Below are 24,974 nucleotides of genomic sequence, written 5' to 3'. Positions count from 1 at the left end.
TTGCTGACTTTTTCCCTCAGTATTATGCACAAATCCCACGTATGACATGCGAAAAGTACTCGTCTGAAGTAACGTGAAGGAAACGAGATAGCCCCTGCCTAGCTTAAAATTAGGAAAGACGGGAAGGAAATAATATTAGTCACACACGTAAGTTTTCCAGCTTTTACATATTGGCGTACAATCGTTTTATTATGTTTGGTATCTGCACGTGACAGACAACATAAAGTTCTGCTAAAAGAAAAAGATTCATTCAGAATTGCATAAATATCAACATATATGTTGAGGACAACAACAAATACTTCTACAATAAATGTGTCATTTATCTAGAGTATGATTTTAAATTTCTTCATAACTAATGTCAGTGTCAGATCTACATCTACACGGATACTCTGCAAATCACATTTAAGTGCCTAACAGAGGGTGCATCGAACCACCTACACAATTCTCTATTATTCCAATCTAGTATAGCGTGTGGAAAGAACGAACACCTATATCTTTTCATAGGAGCTCTGATTTCCCTTGTTTTATTGTGGTGATTGTTTCTCCCCACAAAACATTTTCGCATTCGGAGGAGAAAATTGGTGATTGGAATTTTGTGAGAAGATTCAGTCGGAACGAAAAACACCTTTCTTTTAATGGTGTCCAGCCCAAATGCTGTATCATTTCAGTGACATTCTGTCCCGTATTTTGCGATAATACAAAACGTGCTGCCCTTCTTTGAACTTTTTGTCTGTTACATTGGCCATGTGTGATGAGTGTACATTCCAAGCAAGTACTTAGTATTCTTGAGTCACTCCTTAGCTTATAGATAGCTGAAAAGAATGGGAACAGATAAATGTGTGAAAATCCATACATATTATGAGGAGGGGGAGGAGGAGGTTGCACGCACGTGTGTTCCACATCTCCTCCTAAATCACTGGGCTGATTTGAACCAAACTTGGTACACATACCCCTTACTGTCAGGCAATAATCCCTGTGCGCTGAGAACCACAGGATGTCATAAGATCTGAGATATGTGAAAAACTGCCACAATGTGCACGACATTTAAATTTATTACTACTCTGCTAATAACACTATTTGCAATATATTTCGCGAACAGTATCTACAAATGCTGCTCGATCTACCTACGAAAAAATATCATACGCCACAGTTTGAGAGATATCCTATTGTAAATACTGAGATGCGTAAAAAACAGCCACATCACGCAAGAGGTTTTCATACATTTGTTCTTTGCTACAAAGACACTCCTGTACTGAGTCATCTTAAGGAAATCCCTGACACTTAGCAGTGCTTTCGACAGCTTCCCACTGCTAAGTTGAAACGACTGTAGGCGAAAACAATAACAGTCGTAGAGCTACGACGAAGAGGCACTGCTGTAAAGACGTTTATAAAATTGTGCTGCAGTGACGTGAAGCGGCTGTGCCTGGGATACTGTACCTGGGATACTGTACCTATATATTTGTACATCATGATATTTCTTTGTAGGACAATTTCATAAATTAACAGGTGTTTTCTCAAATACATGGAAGTGAGGTTTTCTCAATATTACATTTCAAAAACAGTTCATTTTTTTGTTTCTAATAGTGAATTCACAAAATGAATACCCGGGCAATGCTGGGTGTGTCAGCTTGAAAGTAAATACACGGAGATATTCTAGCAACAGTAAAGGTTTGAGGTAAAGGACAGATTGGCAGAAGAGCAACGATTTTGATGACTAAAAACTGAGGAAAATTAATGGAGAAGTAGCTGAGGTATGAATTATCACAGTGTTGGAATTTTGGTTGTTCTTTCTTCTCGGTAGTACTTATTTTGGAAATTATGTAATGTTGAGTGACTTATGAAATGAAGCTTTAGCTGTTGACTAATCTCAGTTAATTGAAGTGATGTGCAGTGTACTTATCCTTCCAAATCTAAGTAAAAATTGACATCACCAAAAAATTCTTTTTTTTTTTTAATTCAGATGGAACAGTTGTATTGTTTTAGTTCATTGTATCAGTTCATTGACTTCAAGGAAACAAAATGATCATATATTGCAGTAGCTGAAAATGATTTTGTTAGAAATGTGTAATACTAGAGTTTTATTTATCAGATCGCTAAAACTTGGTTAGCTAGTAATCGTCAGCCCTCTATTCTGAGCGTGAACAGTAGTGCGACCGGTGCGGTCGTCGTGAAAACTTTCGATTAAAACTTGCAGACTACATAATTTTTTATAACAGTTTGTGGCGTCGAATGAACTTAGTGCTGCTGACACGTCTTTACATGAGACATTCTCTGAGGTCAGCTCGAAAGAACGGAGATTGTGCTCGACTGCTGTCCTGGGTAAGGGCCAGAATCCTAGAAGCTGTAGTCAAAACTACTTTTGACATATTCCATCAAACCAATCGTACTTTCAGAGGAGTTGAGTTGCCAGATGCTGACGCAAGGACCGACTTTTTCCTATGTTGGGAGCTTTTTTCTGTTTGAAATCCCATAAATTTATTAAGAGTAGTTGTTTAAATAGAGAATTTTGACATATTATTTGCCTGGGATTGTCATAACACTGTCAAATGTTTGACAGACAAAGATAAACAATGAAATGCTTGCAGACAAAAAAGTCCACCAGAATTTGAAAACGCACAGCACGACTGTGTGTGTGTGTGTGTGTGTGTGTGTGTGTGTGTGTGTACTCACTGTCTGCAACTCAGCACCTCCTCTAGGTGGTGAGTAGCAATCCGTCCTGTTCATATTGTTGTTACAGACACTAAAGTTAGTAAAGGGTAAAGGAGGGGAAAAGTTAGAAATAAGGAACAAGTACAAATTATAGAGATCCCAACTCCGTTTGGAAACTGAGCCGAGGCAATTGGCTCGACAAGTGTACGAAAGTAACAGTATCGTGCAACTGTCAGAAAAGTTCTCTTGCAACTGTCAGAAAAGTTCTCTTACTGTAAGTGAAAGTGTCAAAATAGTCTTTGAAACACATTTATTTTGTAACATATTTTCCATGTGGACTGACACATTTCTCCTAGTAATGATCCAATGGCTGTGTACCGTATGTCAATAATTCTTTGCAGGATCTGCAAATTACCCACCTATACCTGAAATTGCCTATTCAGTTGAGGTTAAGCACAAATCAGTGATGGAGAGTTAGAGGAGAAATGAAAAACCTTAGAAGCTAAATGTGGGAAATACGTTTCGTGCTCTGGCATTTCCCGTATTGTAAGTTGCTTGTAGGTTGCTTTCCCCCCTCCCCAATACTGAAACACTTTCGCAGTCAGGTGCTCCGTAGTTTCATAAAAATCACCATTCTGTTTTCTTAGCCAGGTTTATTCTTGAGAATTTTGCCAACCGATATTTGTAAAGATCTGCGTCACTACCTCCCACTATCGACTGCCATTGCCGAGGCAACGAATGTTTCGTCAAAAAGTACTGACGCGATATTTCCCGGTGGCGGCATTCACTTTGAAATCTTTTCATCCAGATGCTATCCACCGTTTAAACTGGTGTTTTCCGTGTAAATGTGTGTCACCTCCGGCCACAGAACAAACATCGAAAACAGTTTCATTCTAGAATGGGCAAGTGTAAAACTTGTAGAGTTGCCTTTAACTCCACCCTTAAAGCCATACACAGCAGTAGTACCCGAGCTTCGTAGTGCCCAGATTCTTTCAGTGATAGCATTTTGTGTAAAATCGATTTGATTTTGTCTGCATTGTGTATCCAGTGAGGGATGGGATGAGAGTGTGATATCAGTGGGGGGAAAAAAAGCTTTCAGCTACTGCTCACCTCTATACTGTTTCTAGAGCTGGTATTACAGACATTAACCTCCTAAATAAATCTGCTTCGTGTCCAGATTGTTCGCTCACTAAGAGCATTACTCACTGAATGCAGAGTCCCCGGTTAGAGTTCTAGCCTGAAACAGTTTTAATCTGTCAGTAACTTTCACATATTAGTCTTTCTGCTAGACGAAAAGATATGTACTTTCGAAATCTCACACACAGCAGCTGTCTTCTACACCTGCCACCCGCAACAAGTGCACCGACACTGCCACCTCCCTGTGATAACACACACACACACACACACACACACACACACACACACACACACACACACACACACACACACACACACACAATTTGCATTTTGTGAACACTCAGCAGAGGGGGAGGAGGAGAAGAGGAAAGCACATTTGGTAGTTGCAAGATCTGGCCATACAAACGTGCTTCTTCTCTGCCATCTAAAACACTTCATTACCATCCCATACTGCATTTCTTCACCGGACAGAAAGGCTTTATATTTCTGATTAGAAACAGGAGTAATTCTACTGTGTGTGACAGAAAAATCAGTACTTCAGTCCCAGTTGTTGGGAGTTCCGACCTGCATATCGTGCTGTCTGCTGACACGTTCCTCGGCTGCACGTATCCCGTACCTCGAGTCGAAGGGCTGAAACTGATCAAAACTGTAGAGATGTCTGTTCTGTCACTCTTTTAGATCATTTATCTGTAAAACTCTGCATTTCTATACAATCAGTGCCTGGAGATACTGAATGTGAAGTCTGCAGAAGCACAAGCTATTTAAGACGGTACTGTGTAACAGGTTGTAAAGGCTGGCATGTTAATAAGGTTCTTAGGTGAGGTGTTATCTGACATTCGCCGGAAACAGTGTGTGTTGACACGTAGAGTTAAAATGAACCAATTCATATACAGCAGAAAGGAACAGCTCGTAGCAAATGTGGACAATGTGATTTCTGTGGCTTTTGGTAGGTGGATTACTGCTGTGCAGAGACGTGGAAATTGATGCAGTCTGTCCACACGTGGGCGCCGTCGAGTGTTCTCACTGTTTCGTTCTGTGCTGCTGTGTTTTCACTGTTTCGTCAAATTCCACATTTGTACTTTGACGATTGATAAGGAAAGAAAATACGATAACGGTGCAACTTCTATTTTGGGCACACAACTGTATGTGGTAACCTTCATATTTTTGAGCAAACGTTTATCTTTTTACCCAATAGTACCTCACTTATGACTTTCGTGAATCTGAAAACGGTACGTACAGTTCCACACTGTAAATTTCTACGTGTATGCATTGATGAGGGATTGAACTGGAAAAAACACACTGAAGATCTGCTGAAACGTTTGAGTTAAGCTACTTATGCTATTAGGGTCGTTGCAAATTTTGGCGATATACATCTCAGTAAATTAGCTTATCATGCCTATTTTCATTCTCTGCTTTCGTTTGGCATCATATTCTGGGCTAAATCATCATTGAGTAAAAGTGTGTTCATTGCACAAAAGCGTGTAATGAGAATAATTGCTGGAGCTCATCCAAGATCATCCTGCAGACACTTATTTAAAGAGCTAGAGATCTTCACTGTAGCCTCACTATATATATCACTTTCCTGATGAGGCAACAGTTTGTTGCGAAAGCTTGAATTTTGTGTGTATGTTTGTGTGTCTGTTGACCTGCCAGCACTTTCATTTGGTAAGTCACATCATCTTTGTTTTTAGATATATTTTTCCTACGTGGAATGTTTCCCTTTATTATATATATATATATATATATTTTTTTTTTTTTTTTTTTTTTTTTTTTTTTTTTTTTTTTTCACGTATGAAATTTGTTATTAAGGAGAAAGGATGATCTTCACTACTCAAGGTTAAATCTAACTTTGGCTCAGAAGGCGGTAAATTTTGCTGCCACAGAAGTCTTTGGTCACTTACCTAATAGCATCAAAAGTCTGACCGATAGCCATACAGCATTTAGAAGGAAATTAAAATAATTTCTTAATGGCAACTCCTCCTACTCATTAGATGAAGTTTTGGATATAGTAAGTGGATAATTTCCCCATTTCCCTGAGAAAAAAGTTAAAAATATTGAGTGTCATGTAATACTTTGTCTAATGTAATATCTTGTGTATACACCTTTTGTTAACCTGACACGTTCCACATCATTACAAAGTATCGTATTCACGATAAATGGAACAAGTACTAATCCAATCTGATGCTCGTATTTGTCTGTTACACGGTGCCGTCTCGTCAGCGGCTCAGTCTTATAAATTCTTTAGGTTCGTTAACTTTACACAAATACATAATATTACGATAAATAACTCTCGTGGTTGGTAAAACACATTTATGTAATTGAAAAATCATTTTTATTCAGTTTTAGTTCTCGGAGCCTGTGAACACTTGGCACACATTGACAGAGGAAGTAGTCCAACTTTTGGGGATCCGTAATGATGCCGTGTGACCGCTGACGAGGTTTCTCGTCCTCAATTTGTGCCTCCTGGCAACACACACACACACACACACACACACACACACACACACACCCTATCTTTCACTGTCGGTCGAGTTAAATTCTGGAGACACTTGTGAGCGTAGTTCAGATGTCGCTGTAGTCATTTTTGTTCTATCCTCTGACTGTTAGAAAATATACAAGGCGCAGCTGCCATTTTAGAAAGATTTTGCAAAGATTTCACTTCAGAAAGGAGCTTATCGAGTCGATCGAACAAAATATATCTCGAAAATTATTTTGTGGCAAAAGTTTAATTTCTCATTGTGCACATAGCTATATGAAATGCATTCTAAGATAGTCTAAGTGAATAGGAACTGTAGGTACACTTGAATCATTTGCCTATCCTCATTGCTGAATTATTTAAGGAAGGATAATGATTATAATCCCACAAAAATGTGATTAACTTACTAGATTCAGAAGACTTGCACTTTATATTTTAAGTCACACCTTACAGAAGTTTTCTACTCTTTACATTTCAAAATTTGTTGTAAACTTCACTGTGAGATGCAGCCCAAGTGTTACACTGTTACTGTTTCTACCGTCCACACGGCTATCACTTTCATATGTTGCCGACTAGATGCCGAACTTGTAATTGCGTGATGACCTATTTTCTTGAAAATATGTAGTACAGTGAATCGAGCTGTAGTTTCATTACAAGTGGCCGAATGTCTTCTTCCGTTACGAAATACGCTATGTTTTTATAAATGGCTAATGGCTATTGAGAAAGAGAAGTTCTTTGGGCAGTAATTTACTCACTATGTTCAGTAGACACTACAACTGTTTTAGCACTTTTCTTTGACAGACTATCTGAAGCAGATGTCACACGAAACACTTGTTCACTTGTCTGCAGGTCTGAGTGGACTCGTAGTGTGTCTAGCTCTGTGTACTTGTGATAGCTGTGTTTGTTAGGGCAGCACTGCCGTGTTTGTTCTGGCAGTGTGTACCGAGGAGCAGAGTGCTTCTAGCACTGTGTAGCTGCCTTTACACGGATATAAAAACCTTAAAGGCAGCAATAGTCCTAGGTTAAAGTTCTTTCTACACCACAGAGGAATTCGTGTATCTTTTACAACTTCTGTATTTACAACCCTCAGTCTCTTTCTTTTCTGGCTGAATTTCTTTTTGTTATGTGTTTTCAGTATACTTGTGCAATTGTTACTTAAATGACACATTTAACATTATTACAACAGGTGTTGAGAATATAGTATATGGAATATGTGGCTAATTGGTTGTGTACAGTTGATTACAGAGAATGTCAGTTAATTTCTGTGATTTCATAATAGTTGTTTCTGTAGTACATAAGCTTTGACTGAAAACACGGTTGACAGTATTAAATGAATAAAATGTAATGTAATAATCAGTTTTGATTCACCAAACGTATGATAAAGGAAACCTGTAAAGTATGCCCGGATGGAATAATTTAACTTCAAAGGTATTTGCACCGAGAGAGCAGCTCGTGTTCTAGTTTTGAGGTGGCGAGTGACACCATCTTTGTCACTCGAAGAATGGGGGAGGAGGCTAGATTCTGGATACGTCTGCAGCTGCAAGAGAGGGATTCCGAAGAATGAAACTTTGAAGAGATTATGTCAGAAAGTCACCTGGGGCCCACGTTCGAAGCAAAACTGACGAGGCGGACGGGGTCCGGAATCGGCACGTAACTGTACTCCGTCACTCGAAAAGGGGAGAGACGGATGCCTTAGTGTGAGAGTGGGAAAATAAGAAGTTTCTAATTTGTAATAAACACTAATGCGAGCGTGTAAAATTCTGCACGAAATGTGAACTTTTTGTCAGTCAGTTTACCTGTCTGTAACAGTGATATGGGAAACTGCTGTAAGGGGTACATCTGTGGTGCTTTTAATACCCCACTCCCCTCCTCCCCCTTGCCATACATCACTTTCTCACAGCTTCTACCATTTTCTAAAATATTATGCCCTATAACGATTTAATCAGATTGGGAGACAACTTTGTAGTACGTAAATTAAGATTTCTCGAGAAAGACATTGCTAGAACCCGTAGTCACTTCTTACGTTAATAGAGTATTTGTTAATTCTCAAGTTCACAGTACAAACTGTCTACTGAAATGTGGAAAAAATCAGATGATGTTTCCTTTAAAAAATAAAAGAATAAAATGAAAAAGAGGAGCAGGTATTTGCTAAAATTGTGGTTTTGACCGTTATATCAGATGCTGAAACTTCCACACTTGACTCTGGTAAGCTGGTAGCCAGCCACTTATTACACTTCTGGCCTCACCCCCTATTATCTTTTTATTTTTCATTTTCACTTTGCTAACAAAAAAATTCAATATTTTCTCAACAAAAAAAATGGAAAGGCTGTCCGTACGAATGGGTCGTCAAGTGTTTTAATGCCGGCTCAGTATTCGTTAACTGTTCGTTAGTTCGGTCGTCACATTTGGTACATTTTATCGAAAAGGAGAACCTCCGAGGATGTGGAATGCGTCAAAGTATTAATGAGTCACAGAAACTTAATCTGTACACTGGATTGCCAAAGAACTATCGTCGTGGTGCTAACTGCTTTTTGCGGTTGTTGCTGTCGTTACTGCATTCCTCGGTACAGAGACCGGTTCGATTAGCTCACAGTGCCGTTCTGTCGTGTGCGAGTCTGTTCGTCCCCCCCTCATAAATTACGAGGAAATCTGCCGCTTACTCACTTTCGTTAAATAGCTGCTGTTTATCTCCTATAGGCAGCGTAAAATGTATAAGAATAAATTCGTGTTTCTGAAAGAAAATAGCTGTTTCTGTTAACAACAAAGAGACTTTAGAGGACACACATCTAAGACCTTATTGTTTGCAGTTGTTACAAACTCTGAAGCCTATAAAACGAGTCTTCACAAGAATAAGGCCTGTTTAGCTACCGTCTGAGCTGCCAGCGAGGTCTATTTTAATCCCTTGACTGACATGCTCATATTGTCAGCAACTGTTACTTTTGAACAGTCCAGTCAGTTGTGTAGGTTACAAACGGGAAGAATCGCTCAACGTGCAGAGCTACTGCCACAGGAGGTGCAGCATAGCTCACCCTGGGGAAATCTACTCCTACAACTCCTGTGTGCTTTTACTGGGCTCTACCGAAAACCACCATCTGAACGTGTTATTGGTCATCTTGTGGTTTCTGAGACATCCAAATTAAGAACCCAAAAGAAATGTGTGTGCCACTGAACATTATTCACCAGTGTAAACTATTTGCTTAAATACGTAGACACATTGATAATTTACAGAGGAAAATGATAGGAAGAAAAGCGGAGGGTCGAGGAAAACGGGCTCGTATTAAGAAGAGTGTGAAGCCGGACTGCAGGCGATTGGCACTGTCGTTAGCGGAGGTGAGTGTCGTGAAAGACACTTTTGGAAAAAGCGCAGAAGTGAAAGTGGAAGTTGAAGCAGTGCTAAGATTCTCAGGTGTCACTGCCTGCCTGGCAAAAGGTACGGAAGACCCGTTAAAAGGAGTCGATAGTGTACTTATTGTGGTATGTGGCTTAAGTACGAACAGGGCAAAAATGACATTGATGAAGAGTTGCAGAAGGGAAGGAGAATAACAGCTAGCTCAACATCAAAATTGGGACTGACTTAGAAGTGGAAAGAGTGAAAGAAATCTCCTAAAGCGAGCTCGCACAGGGAGATACCGTGAGTAGATTGGCTCGATAAGAGCACCTATTTGAGAATAAGACGACAGTTCCCAAAAGTGAACATCTGGAGCTCAGCACTGTACAGAAGAGGAATGTGGGCACTCAGAAATGTGGAAGGAGCGGTACTGCAAACATTCGAAATGGGGTGTTATTGTAGAATGTGAAGAATTATGGTGGCAGGCGAATACAAAATGTTGTTGTTGTTGTTGTTGTTGTTGTTGTTGCTGCTGCTGTTATGATCTTCCCTCTGAAGTCTGTTGCAGCTCTCCATGCTACTCTATTCTGTGCAAACTATTTAGTCTCCAGATAACACCCTACATCCTTCTAAATATGTTTACTGTATTCATCTCTTGGTCTCCCTCTACAAGTTTGGTGCCCCCCCCCCCCCTCCCCCCAATTAAGTGATCTGCTGATGTCTCAGAATTGTCCTATCAATTGATCCCATCTTCTAGGCATGTTGTACCAAAAATTTCTTTTCTCCTCAGTTCTATTCAGTACCACCTCATTAGTTACATTATCTATCCATCCAATTTTCACCATTATTCTGTATCAGCAAATTTATAAAGCTTCTAGTCTCTTCTTCTCTAAACTGTTTATTGCCCATAGTTTCACTTCCTTACATGGCTACATTCCATGCAGATACCTTCACAAAAGATTTCCTAACACTTAAATGTATATTCAGCGTTACCAAATTTCTCTTCTTCATAAACCATTTTCTTGACATTGCAAGTCTACATTTTATATCCTCTCTCCTTCAGCCATTGTCAGTTATTTTGCTGCCCAAATAGCAAAACTCATCCACTACTTTAAATGTCTCGTTTCCTAATCCAATTCCCTCAGCATTATCAGATTTAATTCGACTAATTCCATTATCCTCGTTTTGCTTTTGTTGATGTTCATCTTATATCCTCCTCTCACGACACATCCATTCCATTCGACTGCTCTTCAAGTCCTTTGCTGTCTCTGACAGAATTACAGTGTCATCGGCAAACCTCGATATTTTTATTTTTTTCTCCGTGGACTGTAATTCCTACTCCAAATTTTTATTTGGTTTCCTTTATTGCTTGCTCGATATACAGATTGAATAACATCAGGGATAGGCTGCAATCCCGTCTCACTCCCTTCTCAACTGCTGCTTCCCTTTCGTGCCCATCAACTCTTATAACTGCCGTTTGGTTTTTGTTTAAGTTGTAGGTAGCCGCTCTCTTTCGGTGTTTTACCCCTGCTACCTTCATAATTTCGGAGGATTCCAGTGAATGTTGTCAAAAGCTTTCTCAAAATCTACAAATACTATAAAATTAGGTTTGCTTTTACTTAACCTGTCTTCTAAGATAATTCGCAAGGTCAGTACTGCCTAATGTGTTCCTACATTTCTATGGAATTCAAATTGAATTTATCTAGAGTCCAAACTGATCTCTGAGGCTGACTTCTATGTATTTTTCTATTCTTCTGTAAAGAATTTCTGTTAGCATTTTGCAACCGTGATTTACCAGATTGATAGTTTGGCAGTATTCACACCTGTGAGCACCTGCTGTCTTTGGAATTGTAACTGTTACATTCTTCTCGGGGTATTTCAGCCACCTTGTACATCTTGCACACCAGACGGTAGAGTTTTGTCGCGGCTGGCTCTCCCAAAGCTATCAGTAGTTCTGACAGAATATTGTTTACTCCTAGGGCCTCGTTTCGACTCGGGTCTTTCTCGCGGAACACCCTGTATAAGGGCAGGAATTTGATTCACTGGCTCTTTGCCTATCAGATTCTTCTCCCATTATCATATCTCCCATCTCATTTTCATCTGTGTCCTCTTCTATTTATATAATACTGACTTCCGGTACACCTCCCTCATATAGACCCTCTATATTCTCCGTCCAACTTTCCCCTTTGTTCAGAATAAAGAAGCACTAAAAAGGCCAGCTGAGGAAAGTAGTTCCCACCAGAAGGTGGGACAGGTTAGAGGCACATCTGCTTCAGCATTGTGAGGTACTTGGTGCTGGGAGTGACAGCAGAGGGGAGAAAAATAGGAGTGGGCATGGGCTAGAATGTGTGAAGCAGATTATAGGAGATGTAGCCATTAAATAGAGGTGAAAAGATGGAGGACAGGATTGAACCAGTAAAGACAGAGAACTCAAACACAGCTCAACTCGGCAGCAATTGCTGAGAAATGTCGGGCACTGCATCGTGTGAACACACAGAGATGGGGTTGAGTAGCCGAGTGGGTGAATACACATCTTAAGAGTTATGAGTGTCTGCTCGTATTTGCTGTTGTGAAACACATCTCTTCTACTGAACAAATGGTCACAGATCTTCAGATATCACTTTACAGCCCATGTTTACTAGACAATTTTTTCTCGTTTTGGTCCACAATGTATCCACCTACGACATGGAAAGTAAAGAGCTTGCAGTGGGAGAGATTTGTTTTACAGTACCAAAGATGAACAAGTATTCAAAGCTTTTAAGGGGTGCAGTTTAGAGCCCAAGTTAACTAGACACGTTTGCTTTGAGCGATCGGTCCTACCGTATCCCTCGATGCTGAACATTTCTCCTGCGACACCCTGTGTTAGGGGGTGAAGACAGAGTTTGCTTTAGGCCACTTGCAAATTGGCACAGTGGGAGTTCCAGAAAGTTTTTATTAACACGGTCAGCCTTATAAAGTAAGAAGATCATAGTGAAAATAAGTTACACAGAAAAGGTTACAGATAGTAAGGGGAAAAAATTGTCAGTTAGTTACTTTGCAAGATATTAGAAATGACAAATCACATTGTGCATCTACTGTTGCTGTACAGGCAACGATCAGTAATGAAGTGAACTGTTTGAGACTTTAGAGGAACGCATCTCCAACACAAGAATATACAGTAGAGCTGCACGGTGCTCAGAATAGAACTGACAACAGCTTTACTTTTTATGTTAGTGTCACTTCCTTTACCATTAGTGTAGACAACAGGTTTTTTAAAACTTATGTATTTTTAATTTCTGATTTCTTATTTATTTTGCTTTTATTCTATTGTTCATTTATCATTTAATTTGCGATTCCATTGCAAAACAGTACCAACTGTAACTTACCCAGTCACGTAAATTTTTCTGGCGCAGCTGCTCACGATTTCAAAACTCGCCTTCGCATATTTGAACACGTGAAACACAATCATTTTCTTTTGAGTTGTAAAGAATGGTTGCTTAGTAAAGAACTTGGTAAATTTTGTCGAATGACTGTGGGAAGTTGTTTCTTATCTAAGAGTAAGTGTGAATGTCTGTCAGCCAGGAGATGACCAGATGGGGTTACTTGAAACTAGAAGAGGAAATCAATTTGTGACAAAAAAAAAATTGCATCTATCACTGTTCTTGCTGACATGATCTCTGGAATGTGTAATGTGAAACCTGGCTGTATAAATGTTCTGTAATGTTGGAGAATTTGGTTAGAAGATATTTAACTTTACTTCACAATCATATGTATTACAATCTGCATTCCATAGGCAGCCAAGTTATCTATATTTTGCCCTAATCCTTTAGTCACTAGTAGAATACATTTTATAGTGTGTGATAATACACAGCCTCGAAGGTATCTCTGGGAACAGACGTGCGGTGACTGGTGTCGATCTCACGGCAGGTACTTCGGACGACAAGAAGGGGACGCCGCCCCCGCGCCCGCCGCCACCGTCGACGAGCCAGGGGGGATCGTCCGCCCCGCCGCCGGTGACCCCTGCCACAGGGACCGGGGCACTCCCGTACCCCGTGTACCCGCAGGGCATGCCCGTGCCGTACGGCGCTTCCTCCGCCGCTCCGTATCCGACGTACGTGCCGCCCCCCGGCTCGTTCAACCCTTATGCGGCCGGTGTCGGGGGAGCTGCAGTACCGTATCCGCATCAACCGGGTACGTCGTATTTCACTCCTTCAAGTTTTTTCCACCCTCGTAGAGTTGGTGTTCATTAAGAGCTACAAATAACGGTGAAGTTGCGTAGATCTCGAGTTGCTTGGATCGTACTAGCGCGTACAAATCCCCCTCGTCCCACGTTTTTTCATATTCTTTGACTGCATTATTCTTTCACTTTTCATTTCCTCCTCTAATCAATCTTTACTTCTTAATTTGCTCCTTCTGGCTGGTACAGAGCTTACCATTGTACTGTCTTCAACCTCGACCTCTCTCTCCCCTTTGTTTTTGCCTAACTTCTTTCTTTTAGTATACGGGTTTCCCTTAGCTCGAGGTCCGAGTGCCTTGCCAACCTCGTATACTTTCTGAGCTCTTCCAACCAGTTTATCTGTCTTCCTTGGAGCGGAACGTAGTGCTCCGAAAGAGTGTTGTGTCCTAGTCCTGTTCACAGTACTGTAAGTTACATTGCCTATTGATAAGTAGTCATTTTAACACACAGTCAGAACCTCATATACAGATACGATAATGCAGAAGAATACTAAAAGTGAGATACTCTTCAGACTGATACACAAAAGATTTATTTGTTGAGATTAACGTATTTTTTATGTTGTTTTTACATTGTTGGAATTGTAGTATGGAATACATCATAACTGAACAGTGTAATCTGTAAATGGAAGGAACCTTGTAATTTTCTTCTGCACATAGCAGTGTGTATTTGTCAGAGAGAAGCTGAAGGAGTGTAACACTGTGAAGTACTTCCCAGATGGGTTCTCTCCCGTTTCAATAAATAGTAAGCTGAGCTGCTGATACTGCATAAAAGGACTAGACCTGACTACTGTGTACTCCACTAATTCCGTAATGTTGCAGTTAATGTGAATAGGGCCACTAATTCTGTGAAACTTCCTGGCCATTTAAAACTGTGACTCAAACTCAGGACTTCACCAAAAGAACTACCGGAGCACGACTCGCAACCTGTCTTCGCAGCTTTACTTACACCGGTGCCTATTCTCCTACCTTCCAAATTTCGTAGAAGCTCTCTTGCGAGACTAGCATTCCTGGGAGAAAGGATATTGTGAAGACACGACTTAGCCACAGCCTGGGGATGTTTCCAGAATGAAATTTATACTCTGAAGTGGAGTGTGCACTGATATGAAACTTCATTCTGCAAACATCTCCCGAGTTGAGGGTAAGCTGTGCCTTCACAATATCCTTTCTTCCAGGAGTGCTAGTCCTGCAAGTTTTGCAGAAGAGCATCTGTGAAGTTCGAAAGGTAGGAGACGAGGTACTGGCAGAAGTGAAGCTGTGAAGACGGGTCGCGTGTCGTGCACGGTCGGCTCAGTCGGTGGAGCACTCGCCTGTGATAGGCAAAGGTCCGGACTTCGGATCCCGGTCTGGCACACAGTTTTAATCTGCCAGGAAGAGTTGCATTAGCACACACCCTGCTGCAAAGTGAAAATTTCATTTTGCACTATTTTTGTGTCTGCCACTTCTAAACCACTGTTTGGGACAGACAGAAGGTCACAGATTAGCATTTGTTACTGTAGCGTTTCCAGTCACCGAACAGTCACGAGAAAGGTCTAACGTTGCTGTCCTCGCCTGGCAGTAAGCTGTGGCGTACAGTGCCTCAGTACTGAGCACTTCCCTGACTTACATAGCCAACTCCTCCGGCAGAACGTCCGAGTAATCCTTCTGTCAGAGACCCCACCCTCCGAGGACTCTCTCGGGACGTTCGCTCTAGCACGTGTAACTGGCTGTGGGAACACACGTCCACATCCTATCCGATTTAAAACCGAGTGTAATCAGTTGCTTAGGCCCCACTGACAAATAAAATTGAAGAATGACATTTTGCCACCGTACTGTGTACAAAATTTTGTATTTATTTATTTTTTGCATTGCCAGTTTCAGGCATTGTCCATTCTCCAGTGTGTCTGAAACATAACACGCCACAGTAAAAAGGAGTCAAACACAAATCATATAACTGCATCAGTAGCAGTAATTTAATAATTGCGTACCGTGCATAATGGTGCAAAGCACAGCCGTCAAACATCCTCGTCTAAAATAGAAATGTGCACAGTGGGAAAGTGCTTACGAGAACAAAAGTATTACGGAGTTATTTAAATGTCACATCCGAACAGAAGCACTAGTATACACTCCCTCGACGAACTGTCACGTGTGCAGTTTGTAGGGGAGATTCTGAACTGTCGGTCAGAGAATAAAAATATGAGGATCGTAAAACTATCGATACAGATTTCAAAAATATATCTGTCTCTTAGTAATGATAATGTTGACGGAGTTGCCGATCTGTTGTTTCTTGAGATAAACACCATTAATCGTAAACGTTTAATTAGAGGTACAACAATATGAAAAGGGTAGGTTGCTACTCACCACACAGACATGGCACTGAGTTGGAGACAGGCACAATGACAAAAAAAATAGAAATATTTCAAAGCTTTTGGACAAGGTCATTCCGCTGAAGCAGAAGTCTAGCTTTGGTGGGCAGTGGGGATAAGGACGACATGTGGGATGGGGAAGGGGAAATATGCTAGTGCTACCTGTGGGAGTGTGAAGAGCATGGTGGGAGCAGGGTCAGGAAGCTGTGCTACAGTGAGAGGGAGTTGTGGGGAGGGAGGAGTGTGTGTGTGTGTGTGTGTGTGTGTGTGTGTGTGTGTGTGTGTGTGCGTAGGGGTTAGGCAGATGGAGGCAGGGGTGGTATGGGAACAAAGGATTTGTTGTAGGGGAGTTACCTCCTGTGCAATCCAGAGAAACTGGTGTTGCTGGGAAGAGTCCAGGTGGCACAGGCTGTGAAGCAGTCATTAAAGTGGAGCAGTGGTGTCGTGTGGCACGTTGAGCAACTGAGTGGTCCAGCCGTATCTCGATACAGGTCCGGCATCCGCGTGTGTGACGGGGATGCGAGCCACGAGGTGAACGGCTGGAAGCACAGTACAGTAGCACTGTGGGAGGGGTGAGTAAGCTATTTCTCATTCCTGTGCAGCATGAAAGACATTTGAAATTATGGCAGAGAATACGATTCAGGTGCTGCAGTCACGGGTGGTACCGAGTCGAGGGAGTTGTAGCCCTCTGTGGCCGGACAGTGGGCGTGTCGGAAGTGACAGGTGACTGGAAGGACGAGGTGCGGGAGACGTTTTTCCGGGCAAGATTGGCAGGCGATTTCGGCCCGCGAAGGCCTCGGCGAGACCCCGTATTTCGACGGGGACCACGTGCGGCCGAGCCGTACGGGAGGGACTTCCCGACGTGTAACGGGTAGCGGCTTAGAAGTGGAGATACTGCCGGCGGTCGCGAGGTTCGACGCGGACGAGGTACCGGTGCGGCCGTCCTCGAGGTACAGGTCTGTATCGAGGAAGGTGGATTCTCGGGCCGAGGAGGACGAGGTGAAGCGAACGTCGGAGACGGTGCCGAGCTTCCGGAGGAATGTGGGTAGGGTGCCCTCACTCTCAGTCCCGATCACAAAGGTGTCGTCCTCGGTTAATCTGCACAAGATAACAGTTCTGACATTCTGGGCAATTCGGAAGCGTTCCTGTAGGTGGCGCAGGAATAGATTATCAGAGGACGGACACGCAGGTGCCCGTTTTCGAACCACAAGTTTGTTCGTAGACGGTTTCTTCGAAAGAGGAGCAATTGTGGGCGAGCGTACGGTTGCTCGTAGTGACTGGTAATGGTGTTGTAGGCTGAGGTAGTGTTCAGTAGCGGCAAGGCCACAGGCAGTGCGAATGTTAGTGAAGATGGACGTGGCATCGACAGTAACGAGCGGGGCACCTCCTCCTTACCCCCACTTACCACCCGTGCTAGACTGCAACTCGTGTCAGGCAGTCGCAGTTGGGCCTCAGTGCCCAGAGGCAGTAGTCGTGTGTGTGTGTGTGTGTGTGTGTGTGTGTGTGTGTGTGTGTGTGTGTGTGAGAGAGAGAGAGAGAGAGAGAGAGAGAGAGAGAGAGAGAGACAGACATCTAGTTCTGGACATTATCCAAAAGCTCTGAAATATTTCTTGTACTCTTTTTCATGGTGCATCGTCTACATGGTGAGTAGCAGTCTCTCTCTCCTTTCCATATTGTTGTTGTTGTTGTTCCATCCTGTACTTTCCATTGTGCAATTGAGGTTATCTATGCACCACAGAGTTAGCACAGTAACATTCTTCTGATCGGCCTCGCCCGGACTGGTGCTGTAGTGTTTGACTCTGACGCTACTAGCACCGTACTACTACTGTGACACTACGGGTAATTGCCGGGCTGTGCTAGAAAACGACTGGCCTCCAACTCGCCGGCTGAGCCTAGTACTTGTTCTTTCACTTTCACTATTTCGTGTTAATGTGGAAAGCTCCAAGTTGCACTGTGGTTCAGTGTCTGGATTAGATAAGACAGTTCAAAGGTTAGAGGAAGGTGAGAGCGGCATCTAGATATAACCCGCAACATTCCACCGTCTCAATGTACGGCTACACAATAGTGTGTCTAATTTTCGTCCTCTGTTTTATTCCGACAGGGTACGTCTACCCTTTCCCGCAGCCGCCGCCGTACCAGTCGTACCCCGGCTACCCTCAGCCACCGCAGCAACAGCAGCAGCAGCAGCAGCAGCAGCCGCCACAGAACAGGCAGTGGTGATGTAGTTCTGGAGCTCCGAGACTGCGCCGCGGCATAAAATTTACCCGTCTGTCAGTCTATCTGCACGTAAGCCTGCAGGCCTCACCACAGCTAGTCGCACGGGAACTACGTGCGTCAAAATTGCCATTCGTTACGTATTTCTACGCATTTTGTGCTTCTGTAAACCTCCTGTACTTCCACCTCGGACATCGCTGCCGCTCTTCGAGAGGCGGACGGAGAGGTACCGACCTTTGTCTACGTAGCCGTCTGCTGTCGTCCTTCCTCTGCGCGGCGCGCCGTGGCCGGCACTCGCGACGGCACGCGGTATCCTGTCGCGCCGGGTCTCGTTTCCGTACGCAGCTACACCGATCGTCGTACGTTTGTCGTCCGAGAATATTTGAATGTTTGAAACTGATCTTTTAACTTCTCGCCTGAACAGACATTTTTAGGCAGGCCGTGTTAGAGACTCTGCTGTGCACACGACATTCCTAGCCTCTTTTCCCCAAACGATTTCTGTGCCTTTTTCTGTGGGCAAAAGTTGGTGAGCTCGTATGGGGACACTTTTAAGCTATTCCCTCCTCTTGGAATGTGCATATATTTGGTTTAAAAGACTTGCTCTATACTCTTTCTTTTGTCACCTTTGAATTTTAACAGGCAGTTTCATTGTCTTAAAGTAAGGATCTGTGCCGTACAGCTCCTGTCGGTTTTCTAATTTCCACTGTCTGAAAAGTAGGCAGAGAGATGTGTAGCTTTGCTTGTGGAAACGAGCCGCCCCAGTCTAGAGGAGACTGTGGTGCTTCTCCTTCTGAGACTGTGTGTAGAAGGCTTTAGTGTACTGTGTCTCTCTTATTTTAGTTGTTACTATTATAATAATCAAAATGTGTTTTGTAGTGAGTTTGCTTGATTTCTTTTTATATTCCCAGCAGTTGCGTTGCTGGTGTGATGTTTATACAGTTAATTATGCTGGAGATGGTAGGTGCTGCACAGAAAACTCTTATATATTTTGTATGTTAAAAAGTTTAATCAATAAAGATATGTTGAGGATTAATTGCTGTTTCTTAAAATTATTTACGACATTTGTGCTCGCCTTTTCCTCCTACACGACAGCCGTCAAACCTGGTACTCTGCAGGTATCTCGTTACTGAGGCAGAGAGTAATACCTCAGTATGTGGATGATTGACTTGAAATGTAAAACAAAATCTTTATAAACTCCAACATCTGATGTTTTTCTGCAGCTATTTTGTCAAGTTTAAGACAAGTTTTGCGCAGTCATATCGCTCTTTAAGTCATATATTATGAATCTACAAGCACACGCAAAAAAGTGAAAATTCGTAGGTCCGATATTTATTTCAGACGACCGATCGATAGCAGATACGAGTGAGGAAGAGCTGCATTTTGATGAAAACTGGAAATATCTCCCCAGACAGAGGAATAAATACGGAGTGTCTGAATCTTTTCAGACACGTTCCGTAAGCACACATTTATTCCTTTCTGGTAACTCAGCAGACCTGACTCTTTGTGCCCGGGTGTGGGACTGACGCCGAATGCAAGGCAAGCGGCAGCAGACACCCGGCACTGACGCTCTGAAGTGATTCGCGGTGACGGCTCACCTAACGAAATTAGAGTTCGCTGCTGTGCACGACACTGTGTTGCCCAGAAGGCAGACGACCGGATTTGATGCTGCGGTGAATAGTTCATTTTGACCGGTGCTTCACAAGTTATGGTCTGGTGGAGTGTTGTTTGTATGTCACTATTGTTTTTCCCCGTCTTGTTCCATTTCCCGATGGTACGTAGGGAGAAACTACTGTCTGTAAGTCTCGAACGAGCTTTTCTGTAGTTTTTGTACAGTTTTCTATAGTTTTTCTGTTAATCATTTTATGACGTATATGGGAGAAATTTGTTCACTGATTTCTTGATGACATAAGTTCCTTGGGTATTACGATATGTATAGTAAAGACTAGCACAATACAAGTAATTATGGATCACAAAATTTATAGCCATATTCACTCAAGTACAAGAATGACCCTACCCTTGAGGAAAATTTATTTTTAACATATCCTGACTAACAAAATTATTAACTGTTTTAATGACATAATCTGACAAAGTCAAGTCTTACCTATTCTAAACATATGCCACTTATTGACTGCCTATCTTTTGATCATACAAAGAGAAATAAAATAAAAAGGAAATGCTTAATATTAATTTTTATCTTCACTTCCTTTTTTGCTTACTATCTAAGCCAGTTGTCTGTGATATTATTACTGTCACCAGTATCATTATAGGGGATGACAATTTGCCTAACTAACGAGAGGTGAGACCGGAGACTGTGTATTTCTGTACAGAGTGATTCAAGAGGAAATATATAAGCTTTGTGGGGTGACAGTATTGGTGATTCTGAACAAAAACCTATAAATGAACACATGCCCCTTTCTAAGGGGAGTTGGAATGCCCTATCCCGACAATGTTAAGTTTAGTGACTTGGCTTCCCTGTATTTCAGGAACCACTGTAGCCATTGACATGGAACTTTTACAGGACATTAAACTGTATGTTCTGAGTCTACTAAAGTACAATAATTGCATTTCAGACACTGCTTTCAGAAATACAATTTTTTGATTACACGGCAAAAATTTTGTGTACTTTTTGTACATTATCCTAAGTAATTTTAATTATACATAACATTATGTTCTTCTTTTAGTTCATTATACTCAGGATATGTAAATTATTACTCCCTGGAAATTTGAATACTCTACTCAAAGTGGTTTTTGAAATTTAGGAAAAAATGCAACAGAAAATGTAAATTTTCAAGAACGGCTTATAAAATTTCAAAAGACTGTAACTCACTTAATATGTGCTTAATTTTTTATCTTTAGTCATTCAGATGCACCCTGCACCATATTGTATATCATCCTCTGACTTTTTTCCAAGTTTTTCTTCTTTCTGGACTCCTTAGTGGTACTCTGCTATATCAATGTGAACCTTGTCCATCCATTCAAGTTCTCTGATGCAGTTTCCTCCAGGATTAATTCCCATATGCTGTAGCACCAATGTTGCCATCATTAAAAGCAATAACAGCATCACTGACCCTCCCCCCCCCCCCCTCCCCCCACTTTAGTGTCTTTATTCCAACAAAAACATTTTTTGGCAAACGAGTCCATGAGTCCATATAATCTGTTGTTATAGGTTATCTGTCTTGAGCTGACTGCAATGTAATTAAAAAGAAAATGTGCAGACTATGTAAAGAAACACCAATACCACAGAAGATGCTTTGTAAATAAAAGCAAAATGCATCTGGTGTAATTCTTTTTAACTACACTGCAGTCAACTCAAGACAGATGACCTATAACAACAGTGGTTAACAGCTGCTGCAGAAGATGGCCACACAAGCAAACCAGTCCATTTAAGATTATTGAACAACTCATTGGGATTTTGAGTCTGACTGTGCAGACACTTCTTCAGTAATTCAGGATTTGCCAGGTCTCTTGTAAATAAGTTTTATGATATCCACGACTGCTGGTGGGATGGAATGTTTATGGCTGTGCGAGCTGTTTGAGTACTGGGCATTGTGGTAATTGCACCATGAATCAGGTCCATGAGGGCAGCCCATACTACCTGCTTCATTTTCAACAAATGCTCAGTATTATTTCTAATGGCCACCCCATTATACTGCTGTAGTTCATCAACCATTTTGTCTGTCACCCTGCCTCTTATGGTTTTACCACCAGAAAGTTTCTTGTCTCTCAAACTTTGTTTCAACTTCCTCGACCTGGTGTCCATCCTCTTCTGGACATGACCAACACATTCCAGTTTTGTGATAAACTTCTCACGATAAGACTAAGCGGCTACTACACTGTTGTATGCTTTTGAGTCCCCATCACCTAAGAACTTAGTGTAACACACTCCCCTTTTGTTCACGTCTCCATACTACCCCTTGTTCCTTCATAATTTCTGTCACAGATATGCCCTTCTTCATTCCCTGATTTACACTTACAACAATGTTTGGTTAAAATCTGGAAAACTATTACCTTTCCAGTATCCACACTGGTAACCGTAGCAACAGAATTCTTAGAATTGTAGCCGCACTTCTGCCAAGTGCCATCAAAAGTTACTGGTACGTCAGTCAGTCATACCGTCATTTATGTCAACAGTTTCATTTGCAGCACCGTTCATTGACTCACATGCAACAGATTCCACAATAGCACCAATAAATCCCGCATACTTGTCGATTTTACGAGATGGGCGTGGCATATTCATCGCGGCACACATTGTTTCTGCTGCAGTGTGTCCTTTGCCAGTAGCTCTCAATCCACAAAAACACCTAACATTTACTTCAAAATAATTATCTTTACACTTATCAGAATTCCAAAATGAATGAGATATATTTACAACTGACACAATTAATGATAAGTTTCCTGGCTAATCCATTTGATACCTCATTGTCCTCACGTAAACTAACTGGCCCTCCACATATTTTAGAACATACGCATACACCTAACACCCTTGTTAAGATGTGTAAATCTATCAGAATATAACCTAACCTACCGTTTACATCACTTTATTTTTGAGAAAACTGTGTATCACAATGTTTTATTTTAATCTTCGAAGCACTAATGGGTGTTTTCCTAGATACGGACGAGTTTGCCTGTATTTCATTGTCTGTAACTTCACATGCCACATGCTGAACACAATGTTTCCCTTTATTCGAAAATCTGTTACCATGAAACCCATGTTTCTTAAAAGCACTTCGTTTTGGCATCATATTTTACTTTTTGAGAGATTTACTAATCTATTCACTGTTTTTGACAGTGCTACCGATATAAACACATAATTTAACCTTTATAACACAGTAATCCACAGCCTTCTATATAAAAAATTACCAATTTTGTTAGATCTTGAAGTAATGCGCATAAAAATTTTAACATTTTCAACTGGTGTAGATTACATTTAAAAAAAATAAAATAAAATACTTCCCATGTGAGTTTATAAGTGATAGATACATCATTTCATTTGCAAAATTGCAAATTTTATAATGCGATAAAAATCCAAAAATGTGAAAAACAAAAAATCCGTTCTAACTCCCCTTAACATACAGCTGTTGAAAAATCCATATGGCCAGTAACACTGTACCTCACTGAAATGTACTCCTAGCATCGGATCACTCGCCCGGCCACGGAAGTCACCCGATCTTCCTCCCTTAGATTACCGTTTATAGGGTTAGCTCAAGAGCGAAATCAACAAGCGCAGAGTGGACACAAATGGGGAACTTCTCGCTCATATTTTATGTGCGTACATAACCGTGAGCGCAAGTGAAGTACGAATCGGAAAGGTCAGTAAAGACAATACGACACAATCTAATGTTACTTCGGTTGTATTTGCACGCAAGTGCCGGTGAAGGAGGACGTGCGACTGAGACGTGTGCACTCGAGTAAAGGACCGTAAGAATGAGCTCAGACCAGCAACACAGCACACACTACAATTTTTTGAATGTCCTTTGTGAGGAAATGTACATAATTAAGCACAACATGACACCACAATGTTTCATTTACTATGACCTTCATTTCCCCTGTTCTTCTCTGTGTTCCTTAGTTTCCTCAGAAAATGATACGAACAGGACATACGTTCGTATGACACTTTTTGTTCAGAATCACCAATAGTATTGCCCCTCAAAGCATGTACCTTTCCTTCTGATTCGCAGTGTGTCACAAATATTTGGGTGCTTCTACAGAGTATGTTGTGGCTAGGGTGTGAACTGCAAACACTGCTGTTTCTTTTTGAATAAACATCTATACCAATGTGAGATTGTGACGAATTCCTTCACACCTCATTTGTCTGCCAACTGCTTTCTCACTGGCAGTTGACAGATCCTCTTTTGTTCCCACCGTAGCTCACGGTGTGCACGAAACACGTAAGTAAGCCACTGGCCCCTATCTAGACTTCTCTCTTCTCCCACAAAAATATATCGTATTTTGAGTATTTGTCTGATTTTAGTCGCTTCAATTCAGACTGCTAATGGATTCAGGCAAACTACAGTTTAAACACTGTGGATGTTCATAAAAAGCCCAGATTCGGTATCGCGACAAAATTTCCTGTCCACTAACCACGGGAGAAGCCAGTTTCGCTCGAAGCTTACGGGGATGTGACTCCCGATATCCGTCCGAGTTCTCAGCTGAGCCGGTGTCACTGTACCCAGTCCGATCCTTCCGAATCCTTCGCAAGAGATGCGTGCGAGACCTCGATTGCCAAAGGTTTATCTGTAAATGTAAAATGACCCTATCTATAATACTGAAATTCCATCCCAGAACCTGGCCCTATTTGCAGAATAGAGGCAACAAAAATTTGATTTTCAATGTTTTGTGTAATTATTGACCAAATTTCAAAATTTTAAGAGCTGTCATAATCTGCTCATGAAGTGGTCCAATCTTATGTTAAAAGTGTAACACAAGTATTACAGTTAAAAACAGTGTGCTTGCCTTGATGCAATGTAATTGATGGCATGCAAATACCCGGACATCATTGATCCACTATTTGAGGATGAGAGCCCTTGGCGAGTCCCAAGTATAAGCGTAATTTCAAGCCTCTACAAATGTTCTTCTCACTGACACCCCCCCCCCCCCCCTCCACACACACACA

At 41.6% G+C, this 24,974-nt stretch overlaps 1 protein-coding gene across 6 annotated transcripts in view; it reads left to right on the top strand.

The window, feature by feature from the left end:
* LOC124552690 (programmed cell death 6-interacting protein) overlaps nt 1–19,394 on the top strand; it is a 141,995-nt gene extending 122,601 nt beyond the window's left edge. For 3 of the 6 annotated variants that reach the window (XM_047127029.1, XM_047127027.1, XM_047127025.1), the window contains 2 exons: nt 13,497–13,760; nt 18,249–19,394. In XM_047127029.1, coding sequence (XP_046982985.1) covers nt 13,497–13,760; nt 18,249–18,367 — 383 coding nt within the window. In that variant the 3' untranslated portion in view covers nt 18,368–19,394. Of the gene's footprint in view, nt 1–13,493; nt 13,761–18,248 lie in introns of all 6 variants that reach the window. The other 3 variants (XM_047127028.1, XM_047127026.1, XM_047127024.1) reach the window with 1 other exon arrangement.
* The last annotated feature ends 5,580 nt before the right edge of the window (nt 19,395–24,974 follow it).

This window comes from Schistocerca americana, chromosome 10 (genome assembly GCF_021461395.2).
Source record: "Schistocerca americana isolate TAMUIC-IGC-003095 chromosome 10, iqSchAmer2.1, whole genome shotgun sequence".
Lineage (NCBI taxonomy): Eukaryota > Metazoa > Arthropoda > Insecta > Orthoptera > Acrididae > Schistocerca > Schistocerca americana.
This window is presented reverse-complemented; position numbering and strand designations above follow the sequence as displayed.